General features: G+C 44.2%; 2 protein-coding genes across 4 annotated transcripts in view; one reads left to right on the top strand and one right to left on the bottom strand.

Annotated features, from left to right (window-relative positions):
- LOC149346973 (uncharacterized) overlaps positions 1 to 5,301 on the top strand; it is a 51,870-nt gene extending 46,569 nt beyond the window's left edge. For 2 of the 3 annotated variants that reach the window (XM_089586794.1, XM_089586796.1), the window contains one exon: positions 5,198 to 5,301. In XM_089586794.1, coding sequence (XP_089442920.1) covers positions 5,198 to 5,283 — 86 coding nt within the window. In that variant the 3' untranslated portion in view covers positions 5,284 to 5,301. Of the gene's footprint in view, positions 1 to 1,433; positions 1,520 to 5,197 lie in introns of all 3 variants that reach the window. The other variant, XM_089586795.1, reaches the window with a different exon arrangement.
- Positions 1 to 26,716, bottom strand: LOC149346976 (cytochrome P450 3A14-like). Its single transcript, XM_089586797.1, has 14 exons — positions 26,661 to 26,716; positions 24,259 to 24,355; positions 19,037 to 19,089; positions 18,401 to 18,497; positions 16,589 to 16,714; positions 14,523 to 14,760; positions 12,737 to 12,867; positions 11,110 to 11,206; positions 8,465 to 8,543; positions 6,832 to 6,940; positions 6,018 to 6,109; positions 4,574 to 4,714; positions 3,404 to 3,566; positions 1 to 1,507 (listed from the first exon to the last, which is right to left on the bottom strand). Exons 1-14 carry the CDS (start codon positions 26,714 to 26,716, stop codon positions 1,430 to 1,432), a joined length of 1,557 nt encoding a protein of 518 aa, XP_089442923.1. The 3' UTR covers positions 1 to 1,429.
- Between the last annotated feature and the right edge of the window lie 259 nt (positions 26,717 to 26,975).

A 26,975-nucleotide genomic window follows, 5' to 3' on the forward strand; every position in this document is an offset into this window, starting at 1 on the left:
TTTATTAAGGCACTCTTTTATTCAGTCAATAAGTGAAACATTTATGTTATACACTGAACGCGTTTATATCAACAGTCAATGGCAAACCACAGCAAAAGCTTTTTTTTTAAATCCAGAAACACACAGTTAACAAAACTTTTTCGATCCAAGACACCTGCTATCGTATGATGGGTTATTTCTGTTAATTGGGTGGAACCGTAGAAACCGTTATGAAAACTGGGTTGTGGAGGATTTTGTAACGAGCATTTATTTAAATAGAGTCTTATGTTAACGTAAACACACTGGATTGAGAACTTTAAAAGCAACACTAATTAAAGAAATGGAGAGATAATTGGTAGCAATATTGTGAAGTGCTGATTTGGGTACAGGTTCGGCATTTGCGAGTTTCCAATCTAAAAGCAAAGCACTATCTTCCAGTGATCTGAAAAAAAAAGAACGACGTAAAAATATTTGGGCTATGAATTAACACAAGCGGAAATAAAGGCACTCGTCAGTACATGACATCCTGGCACGTTGTTCAGGGACTTGTCAAGACGCTGTAATGGTACCTGAATGTTCCGCAGATCAATAGAAACAGTCTCTATTGGTTCATCGAATACTTCACCACACTGAAATAATCTGTTGTTTCTGTATGTAGAAGATGAACTCTTGAAGAGCGAGTTAAAAGGTTTGTTCTCATCTAGGTTGTCATCAATAATGTTTCTATGGAAGGTAAGTGGCGGAATGGCAGCGATATCTGTACCGTTTTTTTTTTAACTGTCAAAGTTCTTTGGGGCACTTCTTAAAGCGCCAATGAAACCAGTGAAAGAATTCCTCTTTCGCGTGGTTGAGAGCGGCGCTGAAATCTTTACCTATCCCTAAAAATTATTCCTTTTTCCCAACTCAAACATTTGAAGGGAGCGTAAGCATGTTTTCTTTTTGTATTGCGTTTGGTTTCCTTTTGCTGCGCCACTGCGTCAGCACCAAGGACATCCCATATTGGCCATCATCATCATCATCACCCTGACTACGCCCACTGCAGGGCAAAGGCCTCTCCTATGTCTCTCCAATTAACTCTATCTTTTGCCAGCTGCGCCCGCCGTATCCCCACAAACTTCGTACACGCAGCTTAAAAAACATATTGGTCATGCAGCTAAAAAAAAACGTTGGTGTTGAATTAGGCAACGAAATAGAACAAAGAACGACACTAATCTGCGCACCCAAGCACCAAGTAAAGACAAAACAATATCACGCCTGTCGTTTTGTCCCACGTGTTACTTGTGAATATGAAACAAGCGAACCGTTGAACGACATACACAAAAAATTATGCCCATCCTACTTCTTTTTCTACTTCATAGTTCCGCAGCTTCTCTTACTAAGATATTCTGCGGCCGAAGTATGGGTCAATTACGCGTTCCTCCTTGTATCTATGCGCTTCTTTCTTCCCCAATCAGAGCCTGTAGAACTTGAGCCAAGGCCCGTTTTCCGGAGATGAAACCATGGCGTAGGAGTCCATTCGCATCTCGCCCTGCGGGGAAAGGTGAGAAAAAACATGCGCTTAAGGTAAAGAACGTGCAGATACGATTAATTTCGTTAAAGGTGCACTGAAGAGGATTCTGAACTTGTCTTTTTGCCGCGGGAACTCGATCTACACGTTCCTAGCATTCTTAGAAACTGCGACTTATTGCCCTCTGTGGCCGATTTCCCTAATTAAATCGAATTAACGTCCGGCTCCCCCATTTATTTTTTTAATTATTCGCGTACGGTGGGCGGAGTCGACCAACGCGTGAAGTGCCTTTCAGCCAGCTCCGTGGAGGCATTGCTTTCACTTTATTTTGTTTTTTAGCTTTCCATGAATAAATACTTTCATTCGCAGATAATATAGCCGCAAAATAAGCCCGCAAAAATGAAAATACGTGCGGACTATTTGCTACTACGGACTACTACGTATTACTCCGCCGATGGCAGAGCGGCAAGCCGCCACGGGACTGGGTGAAATGCGCTCCACACGTTGGTCGACTCCGCCCACCGTACGCGGGAGAATTGAAAAAAAAAAAAGGCGGGAGCCGGACGTTAATTCGATTTCATTACGGAAATCGGCCACACAGGGCAATAAATCGAAGCTTCTAAGAAAGCTCGGAACGTGTAGATCGAGTTCCCGCGGCAAAAAGACAAGTTCAGATTCCTCTTCAGTGCACCTTTAAATAAGAACGCGGGGTAGTTCTTTGAATTTACGAGCGTTTAAGTAAGTCTAGCCCAAACTAGGACAACTTTAGTCCTCATTCCCCGCGTATGGCAGACTATACGTGCCGTCAAGTGGGTCGTACGAGTGTCGTGTAACTTAATGGATTCTCGCAACATTGAAGAGCTTGCACAGAACTAAACACATAGGACGTGGACAAAGGAGCAGCAATGAGGCAGAAAAACTCCAGCCCACTAGCAGCTGTACCTCTAAAATTTTGAGAATGGATACAGAGGAGTCATTTGGCCTTCACTATTGGTGCATTTCAAGGCTTGTGTGAAAATGCAAAATGAAAGCTTTAGGTATAATAGCCTTTATCTTAGCGCTATAACATTATAGGATTTCGAAATGGTTTGACCGGAAGATTAATGTAAGGTGACATGCAGAGACCCTGGCGTTGATAAATGTAAGAAATGGACAGACAACAGCGCTAAGAAGGTGCAACAGCGAGAACAGACGGGGTGACGTGCGAACTAGCAAACGCATGGTCGTTTCCTGGAACCTGTCACATTGAAGCTGACCCAGTTCCGTTGCTGGACAAGTGAGTGGGCAATTAAAAACGACCTTGAATAGAAGCGGGAAACGACCTAAGGGAACGCTGTTGATGTTCACAAACTGCCACCATTTTGTAGCAAAGCTTAAAAATAGCAGGCAGGATGATACATCGGTGCCAAAGCACGGGAGCGGCTTTCCGTGCATAAAAAAAAAACTTAAATTTATACCTTATCACTGTACGAAACTGCGATCGAGAGCGCCGACTTCCCGAGATAAAGGCTTTTGGTGGAAATAAGATTATGAACGTACAATTGGTTTTGGAGGTATTTTTAGTTTGAAGAGCGCGCGTGGTCTCGTAAATGGGTCGTCTGACTCGTGGCACATAGGTAAACGAGGTTCTTATGAAGAAAATAATTCGAAATTATGCGTCTGGACCATAGCCTCCTACACTATTCTTTATATATTTAGTGAGGCAAGTCAGTAAACACAATTTTGACACTTTAGCACTCGCATGTGGCTGAATTTTTCTTCTAGCATTTTCTTTCAAGTTGACACTAACACCGTTCAACACTGTTTACCACCTTTGCGCCAATGTTTAGCTAAGCGGCTGGCTGAAAGATATACTAGTCAGCGAGTCATCGAAGTATATTTCGGGGGCACCGTTTACCTGACGAAACGACGGCTTACCTTCTGAGATTCGCCAAGGTCGACACGGTAGCGCTGGACAAGCCTGGCGAGCGTGTAGCGTATCTCCATGCGAGCCATCTGAAAACCCACGCAGTGCCGGGGCCCCACGCCGAATGGCTGGAACGCCATCTTGTGAATGGAGGACTCGTTCTCAGGACTGAATCTGAAAAAGGGCGTCGAACGTCAAAAAATCAACTCCAAGACAATTTGTTAGATACCAACCAAAGTAATGTTCAAAAGCCTAGCAAGGGAACAGCAGTTCGCAATTTGTAGCGAGGTGCTGGAAGTAGTAAGAGAATATGTCTACTTAGGGCAGGTAGTGACCGCAGATCCGGATCATGAGAGGGAAATAACTAGAAGAATAAGAATGGGGTGGAGCGCATATGGCAGATTCTCTCAGATCACGAATGGTAGCTTACCAATATCCCTGAAGAGAAAAGTATACAACAGGTGTATCTTACCGGTACTCACCTATGGGGCAGAAACGTGGAGGCTAACAAAGAGGGTTCAGCTTAAGTTAAGAACAACGCAGCGAGCTATGGAAAGGAAAATGATAGGTGTAACGTTAAGAGATCGGAAGAGGGCGGAGTGGGTGAGGGAACAAACGCGGGTTAATGACATCATAGTCGAAATCAAGAGGAAGAAGTGGGCTTGGGCAGGGCATGTAATGCGAAGGCAAGATAACCGCTGGTCCTTAAGGGTAACGGAGTGGATTCCAAGAGAAAGCAAACGTAGCAGGGGACGGCAGAAAGGTGGGCGGATGAGAGTAAGAAGTTTGCGGGGATACGGTGGCCGCAGATGGCGAAGGACAGGGTTAATTGGAGAGACATGGGAGAGGCCTTTGCCCTGCAGTGGGTGTAGTCAGGCTGATGATGATGATGAGCTACTGTTCTAAAGCCTGCATTCTAAGCAGAAATTGATGAAAAGAGAGTAAGGTGTTCCCTCAAGCACTCCCTTTTATACAATGGAGTGCGCTACAGCGCTGCTTACTCCCTTTTAGGGCGCAGCTCTTTGGCGTCCGTTCCTGAGTTTCGCGACGTCGCCGTTGTCCGTCGTAACCAGCTCCGCCGCCGGGGCGGCGCGCTGCTCTAGCTGCGCGCGCACCTGGCGCCATCTCCCACACGCCCAAGCCGAAACGCATAGCCGCCGTAGTTCGCCACTTTGTCTGACCTTTCAGGATCAAAAGTGTCAGGGTCCACCCAGTAGCGCGGGTCCCTGTGAAGCTGGTACGTCGGAGCCATGACGCACGTTCCCGCTTTGAACTTCATGCCGTTCCACTCGAAGTCCTCTTCCGATTGCCGGGAAGTGGCCCTGGAAAGAATTTCCAGCGTCCATGGCATTTGTCGCGACTCTTGCTTTGAAAACCCTTTTTCTTTAATGTCAAAGATATGGTATGAAGACGTTGACACAACAGGCAGCCGGCCATTTCGAATGTTTTACCACGTGGGTGCCGAACCCTAGTGTTCCAATTTTTCATGGTCAAATCATAAGAAGCATGTTGAGTTCTAACGATCTCGAGTTAGGGCTGTAGGAAGGTCTGCACAATCCGCTGTCCACGAAGGTTATCTCACAAACTAATGTTTGCGCATCTTGTTCAGAATGTTTTGGCGTCAAATCCGCTTATTTCTTAGCGTTATTTTATTAGCAGTAATTCCTGTTCATATTGCGTGAATGAACCACTCAAACGATGCTTCTTCATTGGTCAAAATTACTTATCCTGCTGTAGTCATCGTTTAAATTAAGCCCCATACGACAGAACGAACAGTATTTTCATTCTTTCTTTCCAAATACCAGCTCAGACTGGAAGCCCCTGCCCAGCTACATCGCCTTCAACCAAGAATCTGAAGCCTTCAAGTCAGCACTTTTCATCACTTAAATAAAAACCGTCTTGCATTGTATTCTTTGTGTATACTTACCACTTCGATTTGGAACGCCTGAGCGGCCATGTCATAAATAAATTAACTACATGGTGTACTGTTGTGTATCAGAACATGCATTTTTTAATCCAAACATTGTCGTGTCACACGTTTGTTGTTCGCTGCTTCTGTGGTAACAGTGATTGTAGCTGTTACTAATCTGTGTTTTGCACTGAAAGAGCGAAAACACAAGAGCACTTGGGTCTTGGCCGAAGGCGTCGAGGCTCATAGAGTCCCAGGAAACGTTCGTAACAGGCTAATGAAGATGTTCAGTCTGTAATGTTCAGCAGAAGGAAACGAGCGCCATAACTTGCGTCGAGGTATGGCGTTCTAGAAGGCACCTGTAATTTATTTTTTTTCCGAAAGTGTTAGCTATGATCATTGGTGATAATAAAATATTGCAAGGTATGACTTCAAACGACTGCTCTCATGCTTCGCATCTCTATGCGTGTAGCAATCTTCAACGCGAACATCTGATGGCGAAGTAGCTCTTGCGGCAATAAAGAATGGAGAAGTATTCCTGTGGACACATCGAAGGGCTGCAGTGTTTCGGCGATGTTTATGCCGCAACAGGTTGTGTACATTTTAGTAAATAAAAGTTATAGGTGAACAAGCAGGTTTCAACTCGTGAAAACATAAGGTCGAGCTAGTGAGAGTACATTGAGGTAGAAAGCAATAGACCGAGAAAGCCGACTTACACAACGGCTGGAGGGTAGAGTCTAAGTCCTTCCTCTACAACCTGGACAAGATACTTGAGTTTCTTCGTGATGGTGTCGTAGTCTAGTTCCCCCTGAAGAGAAAGAATTCAACCGCTTATTCTCAGGGTACGACGATTACCGTGGTGGCTCAGTGGTAATGGCGCTCGACTGCTGACCCGAAAGACGTGGGTTCGATCCCGGCCGCGGCAGTCGAATTTCGATGGAGGCGAAATCCTAGTAGCCCGTGTACTGTGCGATGTCAGTGCACGTTAAAGAACCCCATGTGGTCGAAATTTCTGGAGCCCTTCACTACGCCGTCCCTCATAGCCTGAGTCGCTTCGGGGTGTTAAAACCCGATAAACCATAAACCACAACCAGCACTAGTTGGTTATCGAAACACTTCACACTATGATAAAGGGACGCTTACTGCCACCGTCAATAAACAATGAACGCTATTACCACCGCCACTGAACTGCCATTGAACGAACACAAATATCCGCAGTGGACTGCGAATGATTGGGAAGATTCGTGGCTGAGAGAAAATGTACTCTGCATTAGAGTCTAAGTTAGGACCACCGGTTCGAGTTCGGTTACCCGAGTTGGCCTTGGCCGAACGGTGGCGACAACGGTCTACTAGGGTGGTCGTGCCTCCGACCCACATTTGCACATTATGTTTCGTCGTATATAGCTTTTTATAGTGTGCTAGGCTGGTATAGCTCGCGCCTTAAAGTACCGCTTATGTGACAGTCATCGTAACTGTCAACTTATCAACCAGAACTATCCTTCTCCACACGCGATAACTTCACTGACTTACGTGTTCACCGACAGCTTCCTTCACTTCTTCTCTGAGCCTGTCTTGAACATCTTGATGCTTTGCGAGCAAAAAGGTCAGGTAGCACATTGCAATCGACGTCGTTTCAAACCTGCAGAAATGGCGAATCCCTTAATGGCTCCTGGCGCTTTAATTTTCGCTCCCAGCGCCAAAAGTGGGAGGAGAAATTACGGCTTCTCATGTTTTGCTTTTCCGCACCTCAAGGGGCCCTAGTAATCTATTTAACTGGCCTTTCTTATTTTCGTTAACTTGTATCCCAGTGAGCTGATTATAGATAAGAGCTAAGATAAGAATTTATTGCGTACATATTGGTTACATAAACTCAGTACAGAGACGAGGGTCCCAAAGTCAAGCGACTGTCACGAGACCCCCGGTAAATTAATACTAACTTGAATAAAAAACAAGCAGCACCACAGACAGCTAGAATTAGCAATAATAACAATGGTAATTTAAATAAGGAATATTTATATAATGGAAAATAAATATAAGATTAGCAGGGCGAAAAACAAACAGACAAGCAAGACAAGAATAGCAAACGACTATAAATATTATTGCACAAAATGCAGCGTTGTGAAAAGACATATAAAGAAACAATTTAGAATACAAGGATACAGTTGTCAAAGCACAAAAAAACAAAGTCGAAATTTCTAGCAAATAATTAAGGACAAGAATTTTCTAAAGTGAATAGAAGCAGTTCACTCACTTATTGCTGCAAAATAAAACTTTTTAAATTTGATTTAAACATAGACAAAGACATAGGCGATTTTAAACTCAGGGGTAAATTATTCCACAGGGAAATGGATGCAAAATGAGAATGCCGTTTTCCGTAATTAGTAAAAACTTGGGGAAGCAAGATATTTTTTCGAGTTGCAAATCCTGTAGGATTAGAATTCTTCAAAAAACATTTGTCAATAAATTAAAAAGAAAGTGCAACGTGTTATGCATGATCCTTTAGCTCTCGTGTGTGCAGTGGTGAAAAGAGTTGGGCTTTAAAAATACGTTTAAATCAAGAATGTGAGAAAGTGACAAAGCTACAATATCTCTACGTTTCCACAGTTTTGCTTGGAGGTTCTAGGGTTTGTACTTCTAAACATAATTGTTTTGAGCCGCATTAAAAAGTAATCGTCTCGCGTATACACACCTTCCCGAATTTCAAGTGTTTTATGAGTTCGCTGGACTCGTCTAACGCGCTCAGTCCTACTATTCTCATGTAGTTGAAGCATTCACCCGAACTACTAATGGTTCTTTTAATCAATTTCCAACGCACATTAAAGCTTTCTTTATTTGTGTATTTTTTTCGCACATCTACTTCGCTTGGCGCCAGACACGCCAAAGGAAAGCCTGCGTGTGTAGCCAATGCGATAGTCATGTTGTATAACCGGACTGGACCTAGGTACATCAGTAGCACACGACACTACAAGCAACCGCTGCATTATGTTGCCAGTTTCACAGAAATTTCGTTGCAATGATGATTTTCACTAGCTATTGACTGATATTGCCCTCGCCAGGTCACTGTACCCCCCCAGAAAATCACTCAGCTTCGCTGAGTCCGGTCGAGCGCTTTGATGTCTGGCAAAATGAAATATTGTGATAAAGCAAAAACGCAGCCCCTCACCCTCCCATGAAGAGCAAGGTGGCGTTCATTATGACTTCTCTCGGGGAAAGTGCCCGTAGCCTCTTCTTGGGGCCGTCAGCTGCGAAAGCAGAAGCGACCTCACAAGTTAGGCACGCGGTTAAATTTTACGTCCGGTGGAGCTCAGGAGTACCTATTAATTCACATCAATTAGTCAGTAATTAGTGATTTTCAGTCACCTAATCACAACCATACGGCTCAAGCGAAAGGCATACATAGCTTTCACAGTGTCAATACATCCTTAATTTGGGACAGTTTTTTGATGAATTACTGTTCTGAGTAATCAGTAAAGATATACAGCCTATGAAATAATATTAGGGTCGTAATTATTAACAGCTTCAAGTTGGGGTATTCCTCAAGAGAATTCATATGTTTCAGGGCATCTTCATAAAACTGTCTTTCAAGAGTGAAGGATGCTAATATTTTCCCTATTCTGAAAAGTTATCGAAAACGTAATAGATGAAGAATTAAGTTCACTCTTAACGACGCACAACATCATGACCGTATCGAATTAAAATTTGTGCAGAATACTCTAAGGTGTTCGATAGAGTAAATCTGGCTACACTATTTAGAAAGCGGGGACCCTATTTTCAAGGTAGTTTCCTAGCCATATGCATAGTTACCTCCAGTATCGCCAGTAGATGAGATATAAATAACTTTTGAACCAAGTTTAAGCGCATGTGACATGGCGGCCTTTATAAATGGTCTTGCAAATGGTGATACTAACGTCTCATTTAGTGCTTACGCCAAAGGCGCGAGCATGCATTATAAACTACTACCTACTTGTATTTATAAGACAAGCTGGTGAAGTGCTTGGTGCATTGACCCCTTGGAGCATAATTATAACTATTAAGGCATACCGGAAACAGAATCGGTAGTTGCTTGCCCTACACATACACCAGCAATTTCAAGCAACATCGTTACTTTGCTTTCTCAACGCATGATTTTGTGCAGGTAATGAAAAGCTTGGGTGCTTTTTTTTTAATGAAAGCCTGTAGTACAACACACATTCAGATATTCGAAGTAAATTTTTCGAAATTTTGGTATTCTATAGCCACTTCTGGCTTCTTCGAAACAGAATAAATTAGTATCATACAAGTCACTTTTTCGCATGCACGCTAATATATGGCTATTTCGTGGTTGGTACTACACTGAACGTTAGCATATCCAAAATATGCAGACTGTCGATAAAAGCTCTGATGACCATAGCGGACACAGCGTATGATTCCCGCACAACCTTATTTTCTATTGCTTCAAATTATAAGCGCTAAATAACCTTTATGGTGCATTTCTTCTGAAATCATATGTACTCGTAAAACTGACGCAAATTTTCTGAAAGAACTAACAGGCTAACAGAACTGACTTGCACGACCGTATGGCGCAAGTAAAAGACTAAAAGAAAAGTTTCGAAGACTCCTTATACCCGTACTGTAGTTGTAGACACCAAATGATCATGTAATTACTTCCACAAGCTCTAAATTTCAATTTTCACGCTTTAGCTAGATGTTTTTGATACGTTCAAAATGTTGGCATGTGTTACATGAATATATCTGAATGTTTATGTGCCCTCATTGTACTCTACACGCCTTGCTCAGTAACACTTCTACGCAAACGGCTGGTTTTGTCCTGTGAAAAAAGATCTGGGCTTTGTCAAGCCATTAATGGCTTTTTGCTTACTCTCCGCAGCCTCGGGAGAATTTTATTTTCCGCTGATGTTGAAATAAAGTGAGTTCACTTTACTTGGAACGCCTACTGATATATTTATTAGCCGATGAACCACTGGAAGACGCGAAGCTTCACTTGCGATTACAGGGTCCAGCGCCTGATGCTAGGCCTCACAGGGCACCTTTCTATAGAGACTTTTAGTGCAGTGTTGTCACATGCCACTGTATACACTGTAGGGCTATGCTAAAATTGTCCGATGATGGCGACACATGCACGCTGTTGTGCTCAGATTATGAGGCCTGCCAAAGAAAGTCGGGCCAGAATCGATGGTGGCGCCATGCTGTGTACAAACTCTGTAGCTCTGCATGCAGCAGGACCACGTCACCTAGAGTGAGCGCACTACACTTTATGGATAGGACGCAGCGCAATAGAGAGCGCCACTTTCACTGGAAGAAACTTCAGGCGTCTTAATTTTTTCAACTTTGGGCTAATCGCCCTTTCTTGCATGGTTGTAGCCCACTTTTTCGTCATGCTCCATAGCTCTGGTCTCCAAGGGCCCAATGACAAGGTCATGCTGCTACTAGCAAAAAACAATTGCGGATATCTGAGATAGATATGGTCAGTTTTATTTCAATGAAGTTTCTTTAAAACCAGCTTAGTGTCTCGACCTATAGCTTGAAAATCCCTGTGCACCTCGTATAATGTCACGATACTAATCGCATATGTGGCGCAGAGTCATTGTGGCACCTGCGTACTGCCAGGCCTTGCAGACGCCTATTATCACAAGAATGTGACGATTCTATGTTAAAAATTACGTTTTAAATTGCTCTATTGTGTTTCTCATCCTTACAGCCGAGTGTGCGTTTATTTTGACAAGGTGCATTTGATTTCCGCATACAAAATATAGTCGATAAATGTTTATATAGACTGCCCCTTGAATGAAAATTCCTCTTTAGACATACCAGATTCCTTAGTCTCACTCTTCATAACAGCTTCCGTTAGAGCTTCCTCTTCAATTTCAGCGTCCAGCAAATTCTGGAGTATGTCTGGCTTTCGAAGCTGTGGAAACAAGAAAGAAAAAAAAACACCAAGCAGTATGAAAGACAATATTTTTCGCCACTCCCTTCGGCACTCCCCCCAATTTCCGAAGACAAGGCGTCATCACAATTTTTTTTCACTGGACATCACACATCGACTGTACAGCGCATGGGAACATTTCCTTTTTTTTTTTTCGAATATCTCACACGAGTGCTGGCACAAACTTTGGCTGGTATGAATATTGAGCTGTGAGTTGCTGATTACGAACTGCATATCATAGTCATTGGACATTGAAAACTGCCGTGCGAGTAAGTAGACATCAAAAATTAATGCGCTGTGTAGCTGGAAATATTTGAATGTTTTTCGCTTTTCAAAACAAAGCGAAAAAACTCATGGCATTTGCATTCCTGGATAGTGAGAACTACAGAGGCCTGTAAACATTGTCTGCTGGAATAAAATGAAAAAGCAACCTGCCATATTCTTTGCTTTTAGCAATTTCAACAGACTTGTCAGTAAGATTTGTCGGTCAACCAGCAGACATATTTATTTTCCTATTCAACATCTTGCTCAGTTCTATCCCATGAAGTTATGGTTTGAAAATACATACGAGCATGTACCTTGATGAAATGGCATTTTTCGCTTCCATAGATAGCATGCATTTCCTTTACCAGTCTTTGCAAGAAAATATATCTGGACCTCACCCGTGTCGCCCAAACCTAGCAAGTGCTCACAACAGCTTTTAGCACGAACAGAACCGCACACCATGGATTCTTAACATCGCGTTCGTGACACAACGTTGTCGCCTTTTGGAATTATACTTGCACCTGCACAAATCTAGTCTCGCTGTCCCCTCTGTGGTCGTTATTTGCTGAGGCCGAATTTATAGAGGGTATTCTGCTACCAAGCCACCGCCTTTGCTCAGGGAGGAAAAAATTTCTCTGCTAATTCAGCTTCCAAATTCGGCTCGATTGCACATGTTTACCTTGTCCTTTCCCTTGGATACTGTACATTTGGTTACAGCAGCAGGAACGTCGGCCCCGCCTTAGAAAATTGTCTTTAAGAATACTAATAGCAGTACCATGTTAGAATTTCACATTACACTTAATTCTGCAAGTTAAATCTAACCTCTACGAGACATTCCTTTTTCTAATCATTAGCTTTTCATTTTCAGTGCATCATACCCGCGTTTTAATTAAATTACTCACTCATTTTCCAAAACTCCATTAACATTTTATTTCGTAAGACATTAATCGATTTTTCATTCCAGTTGCTTCTATTACATCTTCAGAAAATTCGGAAAGCAGCAGACGTCATGGATCCAAGTTGGCCAGTCACCGTGTGTCATAAGGCTGTTTGGCCTGAGATGCCATTGCGCCCGAATAATTCATTATCACCATCATTCATTGTTGCGAAATCTTTTCGACCAATATGGCTTGTTGGCTCACGGCGACGTCGAAAAGAAACCAACTTCCAGGTATTTTTTATTTAAACACTGGTTTCGAGAAATCACCGACATTTAACACTGAGCGCTTGCAAAACGCTCTTTCTCACCTCTGGATGGTTCTTTCGCAGTTCAATCATCTTGGTGGTCTCCTTGGAGAACACCTTGAAAGTGAGCGAGCCGAACTGACCCAGGAACCAGTAAAAAGGGCTCATCACTTTACCCATGGTAGTCGTGCTCTCTGCGAAAAGAAAAAAATATTGCACCAAAAACAGAATAGTTTTGAAGGGCAACATGGTTTTTTTTTTTACCGATGTAGTGCGTCTTGTCACATGCGTGAAAGACTTCATTTAGATTTTTTTTTAATTCCCACAGTACTATCGAATGGCATGGAATTCCAGGGAAGGGGTTTCAAGGCATTGCAAATTGAAAATCAGGCAGCCAACAGAAAGAAAGCAATGAAAAATGCAACAGTCATAAAGCACTGTGCAGATTTGATCAAAGCAATAACTTTACAAGGATAAAGCAAACAGGTCGTTTGACATAATTATAACAACTTCTGCAGACGGATTGCGGCTCTCTTGGGGGCTTAGGAAAATGTTTTTATACATACCAGTCCTACAGCTGATTTCCTTTATTTCAAGTGAAAGATCTCGCCGAACGACGACACAGGTTCATTGTTTAATATGCAAATCCCGGTTTCAAACAGCTTTGCATTCATACGCATATATTACGAAAACTTCACCTCAAAGAATATCGGAATTTCTGCATTGGCTACCTTCCCTGTTTTCTGCGACTTTCTGCTTACTTCTCGAAGGTTAATACAATTACTGATCGTCAAAAGCGAGTATACGAGCTGTAAATGCACACTTGTACTGCTCACGATAACAACAATAGTAATAGGTGAAAAACAACAAATTGGAGGCAAGGAAGAAACTTCAAAATACTGCGGCATACGTATTCCTTACAACTGCCACAGGCGTTGATTTGCGTGTTGAGAAACGGTCAGGTGTTAATTAGCGAAATCATGCGTTGCGCAGCGCTGCCTTCTGAGAAATATTGTGTCAGAGGATAGCAACAGTTGTTCAGGTGCTGTCACGCGCCGTTCTGGCGGAGTTTTTCAATGAAAGAACTTTTTACTCAATATAGGCATTGTGCAATACGTGATTGCTATTGCAGCTTGGCAACCACGGGCATGGATTTCTGCGGCGAGCCGAAACTGGAGAAACAGTGGACGCCTCTGCTGAGATTCGAGATTTTTAACCCTATATCCCACGGTCACTATCACCGTTTAAATGTACTAGTCTCCTGAGCAAGACTGGTTGCTTAACTAGCTGGTCGGATTCAGTCTTATTGAATGGGCAGCGCTGGCAGACGACAGACACGAACGAGAAGGACACGCCACTTCACATTTCATAATCACAGTCTCCTGATCCGCCCTTTTTTTTCAAACCCTGAGTGTAAACCCTGTACCTTGCACACAAATATTTCAAGAAACAAGCATTCTAGGTACAATAAAAACTCAATCGGAACGCGAAATTTTCGAAGCTATGTGCACTAATAAAGAAGGTTCGAAATGCGTCAGCACCCGGTCTGTCAATCTATCAAAAAAAGGAAATGTTCCTGAAGCGTGGCGCTGCTACTGAGCGTGTGTGAGTATCAGCATTTTTGAGATTTTTTATATTGATTGTTTTTCGAATAAACGGCAGTTGGAGAAAAAATTTAGCGTGTGTCCTGTGTATTTGTGGTCTTTGTCTCGTGTATTCACTAAACGCTAGCAATAATGATTAGCAGAGAGGTGTTGTCAAGGGCGATGGGTCACAGACCGGCGAAGTTAAGCAAGCCCGCTACAACAGGACGCGACAAGGCAATTTGGAAACTATACGGATCACTGACGTGCGACCATGTGTGCAGGTCCCGTCATGACTCCCGGCAGCACCCGACGTGCTGTGGTGAAGAAGATGTCATTGAGCTCTCGCTGGAAGCACGTCTCGATGCCGAAGGCTGCCTGGCCGATGTAGTCCATGGACAGCGCCTGGAACTGGAGCCGCAGGTTGACCTCCTTTCCGGTGTCCGCGTACCCGTCCAGCATGTCCATGAACACTTCGGCTGACTCGGCAATGTGCGGGATCATCTGCGTATGGCGGGGACACTGATTTCCAGAGAGCGCTCTGTGAGGAGGGTTGTGTAGGGTAAACGCCTGTAAGACGCGAAAATGCCGCGATCGCACCTATGGTCAGTTAGAATTTTATTGAGGTGCTTTTTAAGCATGAGGGGAGAGGTGTGGTCTCCCCGAAGAGTGCGCCGTGCATCGTCACGTGACGCATGCTTTCCTGGGATGGGTGCTCTCATGGGCGAGTTGTATTGTGAGTTTAGGTTTCGTGTAACGGTATTCTGCCTACTGTCTCTACAGAGACGCTGATTTAGCCTTCAGTGGTGCTGCCAGTACAGCTGCCGCGATGCCCTCTAACTTATAGGTAGAGGACATGTTAGAGCGTGTTGTGTTTTTGTTTTTGTGTTGTTAGCTGAAAAATTTCTCCCACCGAAATTTTTCATTCATTGTATTGTTTTGTCCCATTAAATATTAACGCGATAAAATTAAGGAGCTCGTGTCGCTGAAAATACGGCGTCGGCGTCGTTGTTGTCCGTGAGAAAAATATGGCCAATGTAGCTCTCGCTACAAAATCTGCGAAAAATACCCAGGGAAGCAACCTGGGAAGTAGGTGAGCCACCTAGGCCACGTCACCTTGAAGCGTCATCTCAACCTACCCATCGGATTGTAAGCAAGCTGCCTACCGTGGCAGGCTGCAGTTAAATTAAATATCGGTCGCTCAGGAAGAGGAACCTCGGGTACACAAGGACCCCTGGTGGCAGCACCTGCCATCCCAGGGCAGTGGCTGATCGCTTAACCGCTGCACCACTGCGCCAGGATGAGTAGGAGGACCCCCAGGGATCTATGAATGCAAAGTAGAGAGGGACCAATTCTGAAGATATGGTAATTAACCTATCAAGTTATCGCGACATAAACTATGTCGGAGCTTAACTGCCCCCTCCCATATTTTTCGCACTGTCACCGGTGTTGAAACCTGTACTGACCCAAAACTTGGCTTCATGTTCCTCTTTTATTGAACTGATTTAGTTCTTTGCATTGCAAGCAATTTGCTCTTGCTTATTCAAATCTTTGATAGGATATGACATTCCGGGACTTTAGGTATACAAAAATAAATAAAAATTGAAATACGTTTCAAGCTTGCAATGCTTTATGGTCACTCTTAAAAATATAACACCCCTGCTCTGGCTGTTATGCCGCGTCGAGCTCAAGATATCCTTTATATCTTTCCTTCCAATATTCTCACTTTGTTGTCGTTTGTTTGTCACGTCTTCGTGTCAGTCTCAAATGTACCCATAAGCATACATATATTTGTTTGCAAAGCCTAACCGCTTTCTGCCTAAATGACTTGTGATGTACAACTCCCACTGGAATTTGTGTTTCTTGTTCTTTGGGCTGCGGCTTGTACCGCGTCATTGTCTACTTATGATCCTCATTTTCCATGCGTCATCAGTACAGTCAAGCAGTGCAAGATTGATCCGTGTGCTTTGTTACGTGCCTTGCAACAGCCCGGAATTAAAATGGCGGATGATTTAGCGTGGTCAGGCCCGATGCGAATTAGGTGCACTACCACTTCGGTTTCGGTTCGTGGCTCGATTTTCAGGGTCAAGCGTGCTTGAGACTAATATCGGTGAAATCGAACTTAAGCTCCCCCTTAAGGGTACACCTCGATAGCGTTAATAGGGTAATGCCATATATGCGGAATTGATCGTCCTCTACTTTACATTCATATTACCCTGGGAATCCTCATACCACTCTTGGCGCAGTGGTGCAGCGGTTAAGACAAGCGCCGCTACAGCGCCACTCTCCTTCGATGACAAGTGCTGCCACCTGTGGGGCTTCTTTGTCAAACCTGCTTCAACTTGCTGCTCGTGAAGCCGGAAGTGACGCAACTGCGCATCCTCCTCCATTCATCTCCGCGCACGTGGATCACCATCTTGCCGACGACCGGGTGCATCTGGTCGGTGCGCATGGTCACCTGCGGGTAGTTGAGAAAGAAGGCGCCCGTCATTACATCACCGAATGGAAGTAGCCGACACTTGGTCGACATTTAGTTTTAGGACGTCCATTAAAGCACGACCTGTATACAATGCGTTCTATCTCATGGCCTGTCGCTGCGTATAAGGAGCCCTGTGCTGTGCGATGTCTGTGCACGTTAGAGAACCCCAGGTAGCCGAAACTAACCAAAAGCCGTCCACTATGGCGTCTCTAATAATCGACGTACAACTTCAGGACTTTATAAGGCCCAAATATCATCTGTCAATATTTTGCTCAACTGAGGATCTGAAAGGCTCAGCTCTGTGTACTTACCCAAGCACTACACTGCACCTTGGAAAGACTAAACGACAGTAAAAGATTGCAGCTATTGATGCCGCCTTAATGTATTAAGCATTCTTTTTTATGTAGCACTATTCTTGACTGGGATAATGTTTCGTAACTCGAACCCCGATTACAGACTGTTATTGAAGCTATATACTGTCTTTTTTCCGTGATCCTATGCAAGGTGTCCTGTGCCTAAAATGTATTAACTTTAATACTACCTTGTCGTCAACCTTTTTTTTTATGTAGTGACACCTTGCTACCTTGTTCCGAAAATCTTGTTCGTTGGTCATATAATATTGCATTTTTTAAATCGCCCTACAAGAAATACCTCATGGGAGATGCAAGTGCTTGCAATAAATAAATGAGTGATTTTCATCCCCTCTTTTTAAAGAGAACGTCAGTTTTGTAGCTCGCTGACCCCGTCAGCGGTGATGCCTTTGTGCAAACGCTGAACCAGCCTTTGCAAGCCGTCGGTGAACAATGAAGGCGGCTATTGAAGACGACACCGGCGGTGCATTGCAGTGGTCACCGATTAGTATGGTGCGAAGCTCGTACCCTTTACGTACTCTTTCATCCTAAGATACGGCCCAAAGGCTGCTGATGTGAGCTATAAGGGGGGAGGAATTGGCGCTGACCTCTGGATTTTCTGGACAATGGTATATACAGAAAGTTTTCTACCCTTGGCTTCCACCGCGGCAATATCTGTGGCCCTGTCGGAGCGCGAATGACGTACCACGTAACCACTAGCTACTTTATCACAACTGTTACGGCTACCACTGCTCAAGCACGCAAGATGCCACACCATGTAGATTTTGAGAATATTATCTTTGGCAACGTATATGTGGTATTCATGTGACTGCGCGGGCACTATTTTGTGGTGCAGCGCTCAGCTTCACCACTGCTAACCAGAGCAGGTGGCGATAAACCAATTAGATATGCTTCCAGTCTTTCGCCGTGCTACATGTACCACAAAATGGCCGGCACTGTGACGCCGGGGCATACACCCTATAAATGAATTTGGCGCCATCTTGTAACAGCCGCGCGTGCTACCTGATGAAGTTAACGGGAGGCATGAGGCAGCGGCTATGTGCACGTGCATGGTGGTCACGCGATCATGGCCACTTTTTGGCGGCAAACGCTACTATGCGTTTGCCAGGAACCTTCGCCTAAACTGCCACAGCTGTTAAATTGCGTAGACAAAATTACGAAACGAGATGCAGAAAGCTCCGCTGAACTGATTCACCGATACTTCATTACAGCTGTAGTCTTCTAGAGAAAAGGGCCGTCAATTTCTGTTAGCGCGCGGAGACAGTCTGGAACGGAATTCGACAAAGTTTCTTACCCCACGGGCCGTGAAGTTCTGGAAGTTTTTGATGTATATCTGCTCCAAAAAGTCGAGGTCTTTGACGATGAGAAAAGGGACATCGCCATTGTAGAACCTGTTGGTGTCATGTGGAAAGGAATTGCGTTAACTGATATGTTCTGTTGAAAACAGACTAGCATTGACGAGAAGTGCAGAAATTTTCTTTTAGTGGGCTATATTATGCACACGACGACTGTACACCCAGCACTTCGCTAAAAAAACTGAATAAAGCGAAAATGCATTCTGATAAGGTAGTTGAATGCACGGCTGTTATGACATATCTCAAGTTATACGGTTACTTTTCAAAACAACCTTAACGACAGTGAAGAAAAGTACTGCACCTGTTTTACAGGGACAATAAAGAGCGATAAAGACCGCCCAAGGACATCATTTGTATTTCAGAGTTTACTGCAGATTAGATAGCACGGGGTAACCTTGGCGACAAACAACGTAGCCTGACAACAAGAAAGCTTGGTTCAGCAAAGTACACAAGCAAGTTGTGTACATGAATATTGTGACAACAGAGTGGTAAAGTATGCGGCCTGAGAGAATTTCTGTCTGTACCCTACCAGTAGCTATCACTTTTCACGCGTTACTTAAGAAAGGCACTCTTACCCACAGATGTCACCGTACTCCCTGCACCACTTATCCAGTGCTTTGTACAGCCCCTGTAACGAAGGTTAGAATGTGATAAGGTAGTGAAAGTTTGGGCAACTTAATGTCAAATCTATTCGAAGTACAGTCGCTGCCCTGTTTTTTCATTTTTGTGTAAGATGCGGCAGATAAAATTGTGAAGTAGAGAACTTGTTCAAAGTTAAATAGTGCACGCACGATTTTGGATTGTTTTTGGGTTCAAAAAATTTGCAGATGACCTGATAGGAAGGCAAGTGCGGTATGAGCGGGAAGGGTGAAGACCGGTCATTCTTTATACGCAAGCATGAAGGAAGGCGCGGTCTAAATGCATAGATTGCATGACGGTCAACACACTAAGAAAATCGGTTTCTTAGCAGGGCATATTTCTCACCGAACTCCTAAGATATGGGTATCTAATCCATCACGTTTTCGAGTGCACATCGGCTGTGTGGAGCCCTTACAAACACTATGAAATGAAGAAAATTGAAGCCCTTCGACGGAAACCTATTCGATTTATTTGCCGAAGGTATGGCTATAACTTTTCACCTTGACCTGCCCCGTCTTCTTCAAATATAAAGTTTGCTTTCAACGTGGCAATTGCCTGAATTACAGTGACTTTTACACTGCAGCGGTAAGTCCTATTTCTACTCCAGTGAAGCAAAAGGCCGCAGCTTTTTCACTGTTTAGATGCTGAATCTGCTGCGTCAGACTTTCGCACGATAGGTTCAAGACTGCTTTGCTCACTAAAACAAGCTCATATGTGGAAGTGTGTAGTTTAGGAGATTTTTGTTTTAAAGGAGACCTCTTCAGCACAAATTCATAGTCAACTTCCTGACATTTTCAGTACTGATATGTTGCCATAAAAACAGTCGCAAGTTTTGCGCACTCAGTTCTATAATGACAGTACGAGGGGGTACCCAAAAGAAACCGGACTAATTTTTTGAATCGGCACAGCCTCTGTGGTACCGCGTTTTGCCGCTAGGAGTGCATAGAACGAACATTTCAGAGTCAGTAAGCCGAGTGACATCGCTGAAGGAGGTCAGATTAGTTCAGGCAGAGTTTTAGAGTGACGACTGTTTTGTGTGAGCGTGGTTTTGCAATGGCTGATGTTCGTGAACAGCGTGCGGCGGTGAAATTCTGATTTTTTATCGGAAAAAGTGGAACGGAAACTCTTGAAATATTCAGAAAGACGTTCAAGGACGATGCTTAGGGGGCAACTCAAGTGTTCCTGAATTAAATTCTGAACAAAGCAACAGTCATGCCAATGGAAAACTTCAAATTCACCTCGCCTCAAGACAGCTCGTCAGGTGAAACCAAACCTCGAAGCAATGCTGATTTGTTTTTTCGACGTGAGAGGAGTCGTCCATTCAGAATTTGTTCCGCAGGGTAAGACAGTTAACCAGGCTTTCTGCTTGGATGTTTTGAAAAGATTGGGCAACAGTGTTCGGTGGAAGCGGCCTGATTTGTGGCAGACGGGTGACTGGTTTTTCCACCATGGCAATGCCCCTGCTCACACAGCCCTGTCTCTACGACAAATTCGGACCAAAAATGACATGACCTCTGTTCCACAATCCTCATACTCACCCGACCTTGCCACGTGCTTCTTTCTTTTTTTCGTAGAATGAAAAGACAGGTGAATGGAAAGCGTTTCGCTGATGTTGCTGAGGTGAAGAAAAAAACGACGGAGGGACTGTCAAGCATCACAAAAGATGAATTTAAACAATGTATTGAAAAATGAAATGAAGGATTCGACAAACGTATTATTGTAAGTGGAGAGTACTTTGAAGGATATTAAAGGTCTGTGCTGAAAATGTGAACAAATAAGTTCAAACAAAAATAAGTCCGGTTTCTTTTGGGTACCCCCTCGTATAGATACGCAAAATGAGCGACAGCCTCCAAGCAAGTCCTCAGCTGATGACTGTTTCGTACTGAAAGTCAGATTGAAGACGATCGTCGCATACGACTTTGCGGTAAGCAAGTTGGTATGTGAGTGGGCAACTCAAAAATGTGTTCATGGTGAGTGCAACGGCAAAGAGTAGTAGGTTGTGGGTTGATATAGACGTCTTCTATGCTAGCATGGATGCTTTAGTGCAGTACAGCTAGAACAAATGTCTCAACAAGTATGGTGGCTGTTGAAAAGAAGTTTCAGGGACAAATTATCTTGTATCAATATATCTGCTGCTTTTGGAATATAATTCTTCCATGTGAACTTTTGTCAGCTAACAATGCGAATCATCTTAGTAAATAATGTCTAGCGAATCGCCCTTACCCCTGGCTTTTATTCAGATTTTTTTTCTTGCATCGCTTACATAAGCACATCCAAAGTCTCCGATCGGAATGCCAAATCTGTGCCCGTGTGAATAAAGAAATTATATAGTATGAATCCTAAACAACAAACGTATGTCATGATTCATAGTGAAGTGAATAGAGACGTTAGCTAATTGACCAGACCGGAACTGGAATAAAAGTTCACTGTGATAGTTATTTTTCTAGAGCACATTGAAATGGCTGTGCATGTGGAAAACGACCCTAATAAGCGTTATGATAAACACACAGGAACGCGGATTGAGCGAAGTTTGTTTGCTAACTCATGGTTGGAACAGTGTAAAATTAGGTTACGCTAGACACCACAAACCTGAGCAGTAAACAGATGCTTTGAAAGGAGAAAGATTCCGCTAGAAAACGCGCTCCGGCAAATGGAGACCGGCACGCATCTCACAGCCGCAGTACAGCGTGCTAGAATAGACAGTGCAGCACGGCAGTGACTAGCCACTGGCGAGCGAAGCGGCGGCGCTGACGTCGCCCACCGTTGAACGTGTTTCTACGCCTTTCCTAGCTCGTCTGCAAAAAAAACTAGTAACTGCCGCTGCGCCGCTTGCCTGGTGCATGAAAACACGCAGGGACGCCTAGTTTCATTACCTGTTGACAATGCGATAACATTCGAAGCCGTTAATTCCTTTGTCGGAAGTGACTGTTAGGGCTTGGAAGACCAAGCGTGCTGTTCTCTTCTTAAGATGTGCTCTTCCCGTACGCCATCTGCCAAGGTGGAGGCTTTATACAGATCAACCTGATCCGATGACGTCACATCCCTTCATTCTATAGGATTTCTTCGAAGTTACTCCCCGCCAGCCAATCAGGATTTTTCTAGACGACGACGGACGGGCGGGCGCCGCCAGCTTTTGCTCCGGGGAGGATTCTATGCTATCTCATAAAAGCCGAAGTATTTCTTATCTGTTACACAGACAGGAAATCAGCAGAGATTTTGGTGAAAAAAATTTGATCGCTTGTGATCGCTGGAGCGCAGTAGTGAAGACACTTGTTACTGGCGGCGCAGACGTCGAACTCTCTTAAAAACGGGCCGTTACAGGCGACTCCGCTGGGGCCACGCCGAGTCCACCACCCGTTGCATTGTCTAATCTGGTGCATCGTAGCCTGGTGAGAAGGACGCTCATGTGAGTGCCCGTCGGTAATAGAGTGCTGTATGAATGTGGGCTCCGAAGGAAAGGATATTGAATTACGTGCGTAATGAATACATTTGTTAGACGACTTTCCCCGTTGATAGTTTACAGCCGACTTGTCAATATTATCTGTGTACCTGACTTACAGCCACCTCTGGTTGCATTTTTCTTTTCTTGGAATCCACTTCGTTACCCTTAAAACGGGACCACCGTTTATCTTCCCTACATGCTTCATGGCGAGCCCACGTCCATTTCCTATTCTAGATCTCAGCGGAGGTGGCATTAATCGGTGTTTAGTTCTGTAAATAGCACTGCTCTATTTCTGTTACGGTTACTCCAGATTCTATGCTATCTCATAAAAGCCGAAGTATTTCTTATCTGTTACGCAGACAGGAAATCAGCAGAGATTTAGGTGAAAAAATTTGATCGCTTGTGATCGCTGGAGCGCAGTAGTGAACACACTTGTTACTGGCGGCGCAGACGTCGAACTCTCTTAAAAACGGGCCGTTACAGGCGACTCCGCTGGGGCCACGCCGAGTTCACCACCCGTTACTGGGTGGTGGACTCGGCGTGGCCCCAGCGGAGTCGCCTGTAACGGCCCGTTTTTAAGAGCAGCAGGAAACATAATTTTACGTTAGTGAAAATCGCGAACCTGCATCAGAATGTACCAGCCTACACTACACGCCGCACAGAAATATGGAATGTTTCGAGATACAGAACTAATTATAGCAAACAGATGCTTGGCAATAATTTACCAAGGTTGTTAAATTCCTTAATTGAAATGGGTACCGACATTCTAAGCATGATCCCGTCAAACTTTAAAGCCTTCATGTGTTCCTATACTGCATAAAATGTAATATATTTTTGTCTTTACTATTTCTTTAATACCTCTGTCTCTCCTTCATACATATTTGTGAATGTTTCTATGTTTTGTTTTGGGCTTTCTTTATTCACTTCTTGTGTTCTGATGAGCTGACTGCCACCGCCGCTCTGCCAAGTGTACACCAGGATGCAGGACCGGTCAAGCCTCCAGGAGGCTTTTTGCCTGCCATCCTCGACATTATATTTGTATGGTGTAATGTTGGAATAAATATTTGAATTTGAATTTGAATGTTTCAATAGCACACTCTGCCCTCCTTAAACGGACACAGAGGTTAACTTCATCCAGTTTTCGCGCTTTGTAACCGTCGACTCTGTCGCTTCTTCCGCCTCTGTTGGTGCTTATCTGGTAGCAAAAGGCGCCTTTATTATTAAGAAAATTTCATTAAAAAATATTACCGCAATCCAATCAAAACTCGTGACGTCGGAACTGAAAATAACTCCGTGATCACAGCTGGGACGTGAATACCAGTATAGTCCAGCCTCTGTGGTTCGCGCCCACAGTACTCGGGAACTGCAATTTACTTTTGAAAACGACCGGTGGTGGTAAAGCCTTTATATCATATTTTTTTACCTTCTCTTGCTTCTAAAAGCATTGTTTTCAGTAAAAGCAGCTATTTCGTCATCAGACCCGGTAATCAATCGATTAAGGCCAATTTCGATTTCTTCTTAGTGTAGTCGAATTCCAAGCTGTCTTATTAGCCTCCATGTTTCGGCCTCATAGGTAATCGTCAGCAGGATACACTTCATCAAACGCGAACCCTTATGTCCCCTATCCTAAAGCGCTCCCTTGAAAAATCTAGCTCCTTATGATTTCTTACGGTGACATAGCTTGCAGTGAAATGCAGATATACGACAGGTGCTCACCAGAGTGTGGTACTCCCAGAGGTTCCCCCATATTAGGTTGGGCTCTGGTCCAGGAATGCCGATGTCCTTGAAGTAGGAGAACTTCTTCTTCCGCCATCTATATCAGGGAAAGAGCATACGAAGATAAGAAACCTGCGGCTCGAGGACAGCGGGACGATAAACAAGAAAGCGAGATATCTAAACAATGGGCATCGCATGTAATTGATGGCTAAAATTCATCACTTGCAACACCTTGTGTGCATACAAAAGATGACGCGTACGGATACGCAAATAGGTGATAACAACAGCAGAAAAAGATCACACCATTAAACTATTCCAAGGTCTTTGCATCAGTCTACAAAAATCGGCGGTGAAAACATTGATGGCAAAGATACCGCTGACACGCGTTTGTAACGTGGTTAGAAACCACCACGTTCACAAACAGCTACCGATGGTAGTTAAGTCAAACTACCAGTCCCCATTGTGACGACTGTGGCTCGGCGGAAACAGTTAAGTACATTTCGTTATAATGCTTTCTATATTGAGAGTAGCCATTACTCTGCGTGCACAGCATGGAGGCCGTCGCGCAAATGCCACTAACGATTAACTTGTTGTATATCCCTCAGACTGTCTTTCACAGCTGCGACGGGCACTGAAATTTTTATTCTCCTTGTAAGGCACCGCACTAATTGGCTGACTTTGAAAACCTTATCAACAAATCCCCTTGCTATGTATTCAACCTGTGCTCAACCATTCACGTGCTATCACCCCAATTCAATGACCGCATATCTTTTTTATTTTAGTTAACTTTTTCTCCACCCTTCTCTTCCCGTATTTCCCACCCTAATTGCGTCCCAAGCATACAGTTGCACGTCAGAGCTTTTAACCGGTCTACTAAAACCTCTGTTCTTCACTAAACAGTTTTCCTCTCTTTTGTGGTTACAAATACGAAAACTCAACTACGAGGACTCCGAAGAAAAATGTAACACTCAACACGTCAAAGTAAACGAAGATAAATAATAATGCAGCCTGAAATTTGAACAAATAAATACTTGAAAGGTGAAAGAATATTGCATCAGGTGCGACTTGAACGACGTCTATAGGGAGCACATTACAATGGCTGACATTGTACAGAAGGACATAATACGTTTAAACAGAGGTGCGCGAAATGTTCGTCGTCAAAGTTTGATCGGGGCACTCATATATATGACCCGACATTGTAGTAAGGAGTCTTTGCTCAAGGTCAAATGGTTAAAAATTTACTTCACGAGAATGCATGCGAACAGCTAAACTAGGCCGAGGCCGTGCATTACGTCAGTTACACTTGATTGCAAGCTTCACAAAAACAAAACGTGATGTTTGTTTTTATTTCTGCGGCTTATAGCAATATTTTCTGCTTGCCGCTTTCGAAGCGATCTTCATCGATACTACTTTCACGCTCTTTTCGCATATGATTTGTGAACACCTTAAACTGGCTTCTCTGCAGACTACTCGCTGGTCGATAAACTGCGTCTTGCTTGAGTTTGTAATCATAGAGGTCTTCGCATTCAAAGTGCAAGTTCAACTCGATATCGGGACTCAGAACTACAAGTTACTCTCGCATCCGACTTCTCCCGTCTCTCCACAGGCCTTTCGTAATGAAAAACACTTTTCCCAGTGCAGCATTCCTGACTGGTGCAAGGAACACAAACCTACTAATTCTGACAGGTAGCATAACACATTTACTAGAGCCCCGCCGCGGTGGTTACGGCGCTAGGTTGCTGGCCCGAAAGGCGCGGGTTCGATCCCGGCCACGGCGGCCGAATTTCGACGGAGGCAAAATTCTAGGGGCCCGTGTATTGTGCAATGTCAGTGTACAGGCGCGGACAAAAGTAAACGGAGCACGCAACTGTCTTGGAATATTTTTCACGCGTCACCTAATTTGAAATTTCCAGCGGTGGTACGCGCATACTGGTAGAGGAGGTTGGTGGGCTTTCTTGTAGACAAACAACGTTTCTTCATTACCAATGGAGAAAGCTTTATTGCACTTAGAACGCAGTAGCGTGCTCCGTTTACTTATGGCCGTGCCTGTACGTTGGAGGATTCCCTGCGGTCGAAATCAATCCGGAGCCCTTCACTGCGGAGTCCCTCACAACCCGTGTCGCTTTGGGACGTTAAACTTAATATACCATACGCCTTCCACCTGGAGAAAGAAGAACAAAAACAGAAAGAACCAGGTTTTTTCCTTATATGTGAAGCAACTAAACTATGCACGCTACCAAAAGTTAAAGCCACCAGGGACCCAGTAGGCATTAAAACTCCCCTGGACGTCCCGCGGACGCTTAGGACGTACGCGGGGAGTTTAGTAACTTCCACGAGACGTCCAGGAGAGTTTTAATGCCTATTGAGGGAGAGGTGCTCTGCGGATTTTCACGGCTGCTTACCGAATGAATAATACCAGCGCAGCTGCGACGAAGACGGCAGTGAGCCAGATGCCCATGGCTGCTTGCTCACCCACAGTTTACCGCGTAGCAGACCACTGTCCGCCCCTGTAATGCAGCGGAAACTGCGCCAGGGTTCGCCACTGGCCTTCTTTCTCTTATTTGGTACCAGCGCTTCCCACCGCAACCTCTGTCCTTGGCATCAATGCCGAACTTGTTATCTGCCGTGTTTCGTGTATCAATCTCGAGTGCGAAGTGAGGCACTCGAACATTTCCCTGCCGAGTCGCCTGATTTCGCCATAGCTAATCGCTATCAGT

The sequence above is a fragment of the Amblyomma mixtum genome, chromosome 4 (assembly GCF_055824585.1).
Source record: "Amblyomma mixtum isolate Tamu chromosome 4, ASM5582458v1, whole genome shotgun sequence".
Classification (NCBI taxonomy): Eukaryota; Metazoa; Arthropoda; class Arachnida; order Ixodida; family Ixodidae; genus Amblyomma; species Amblyomma mixtum.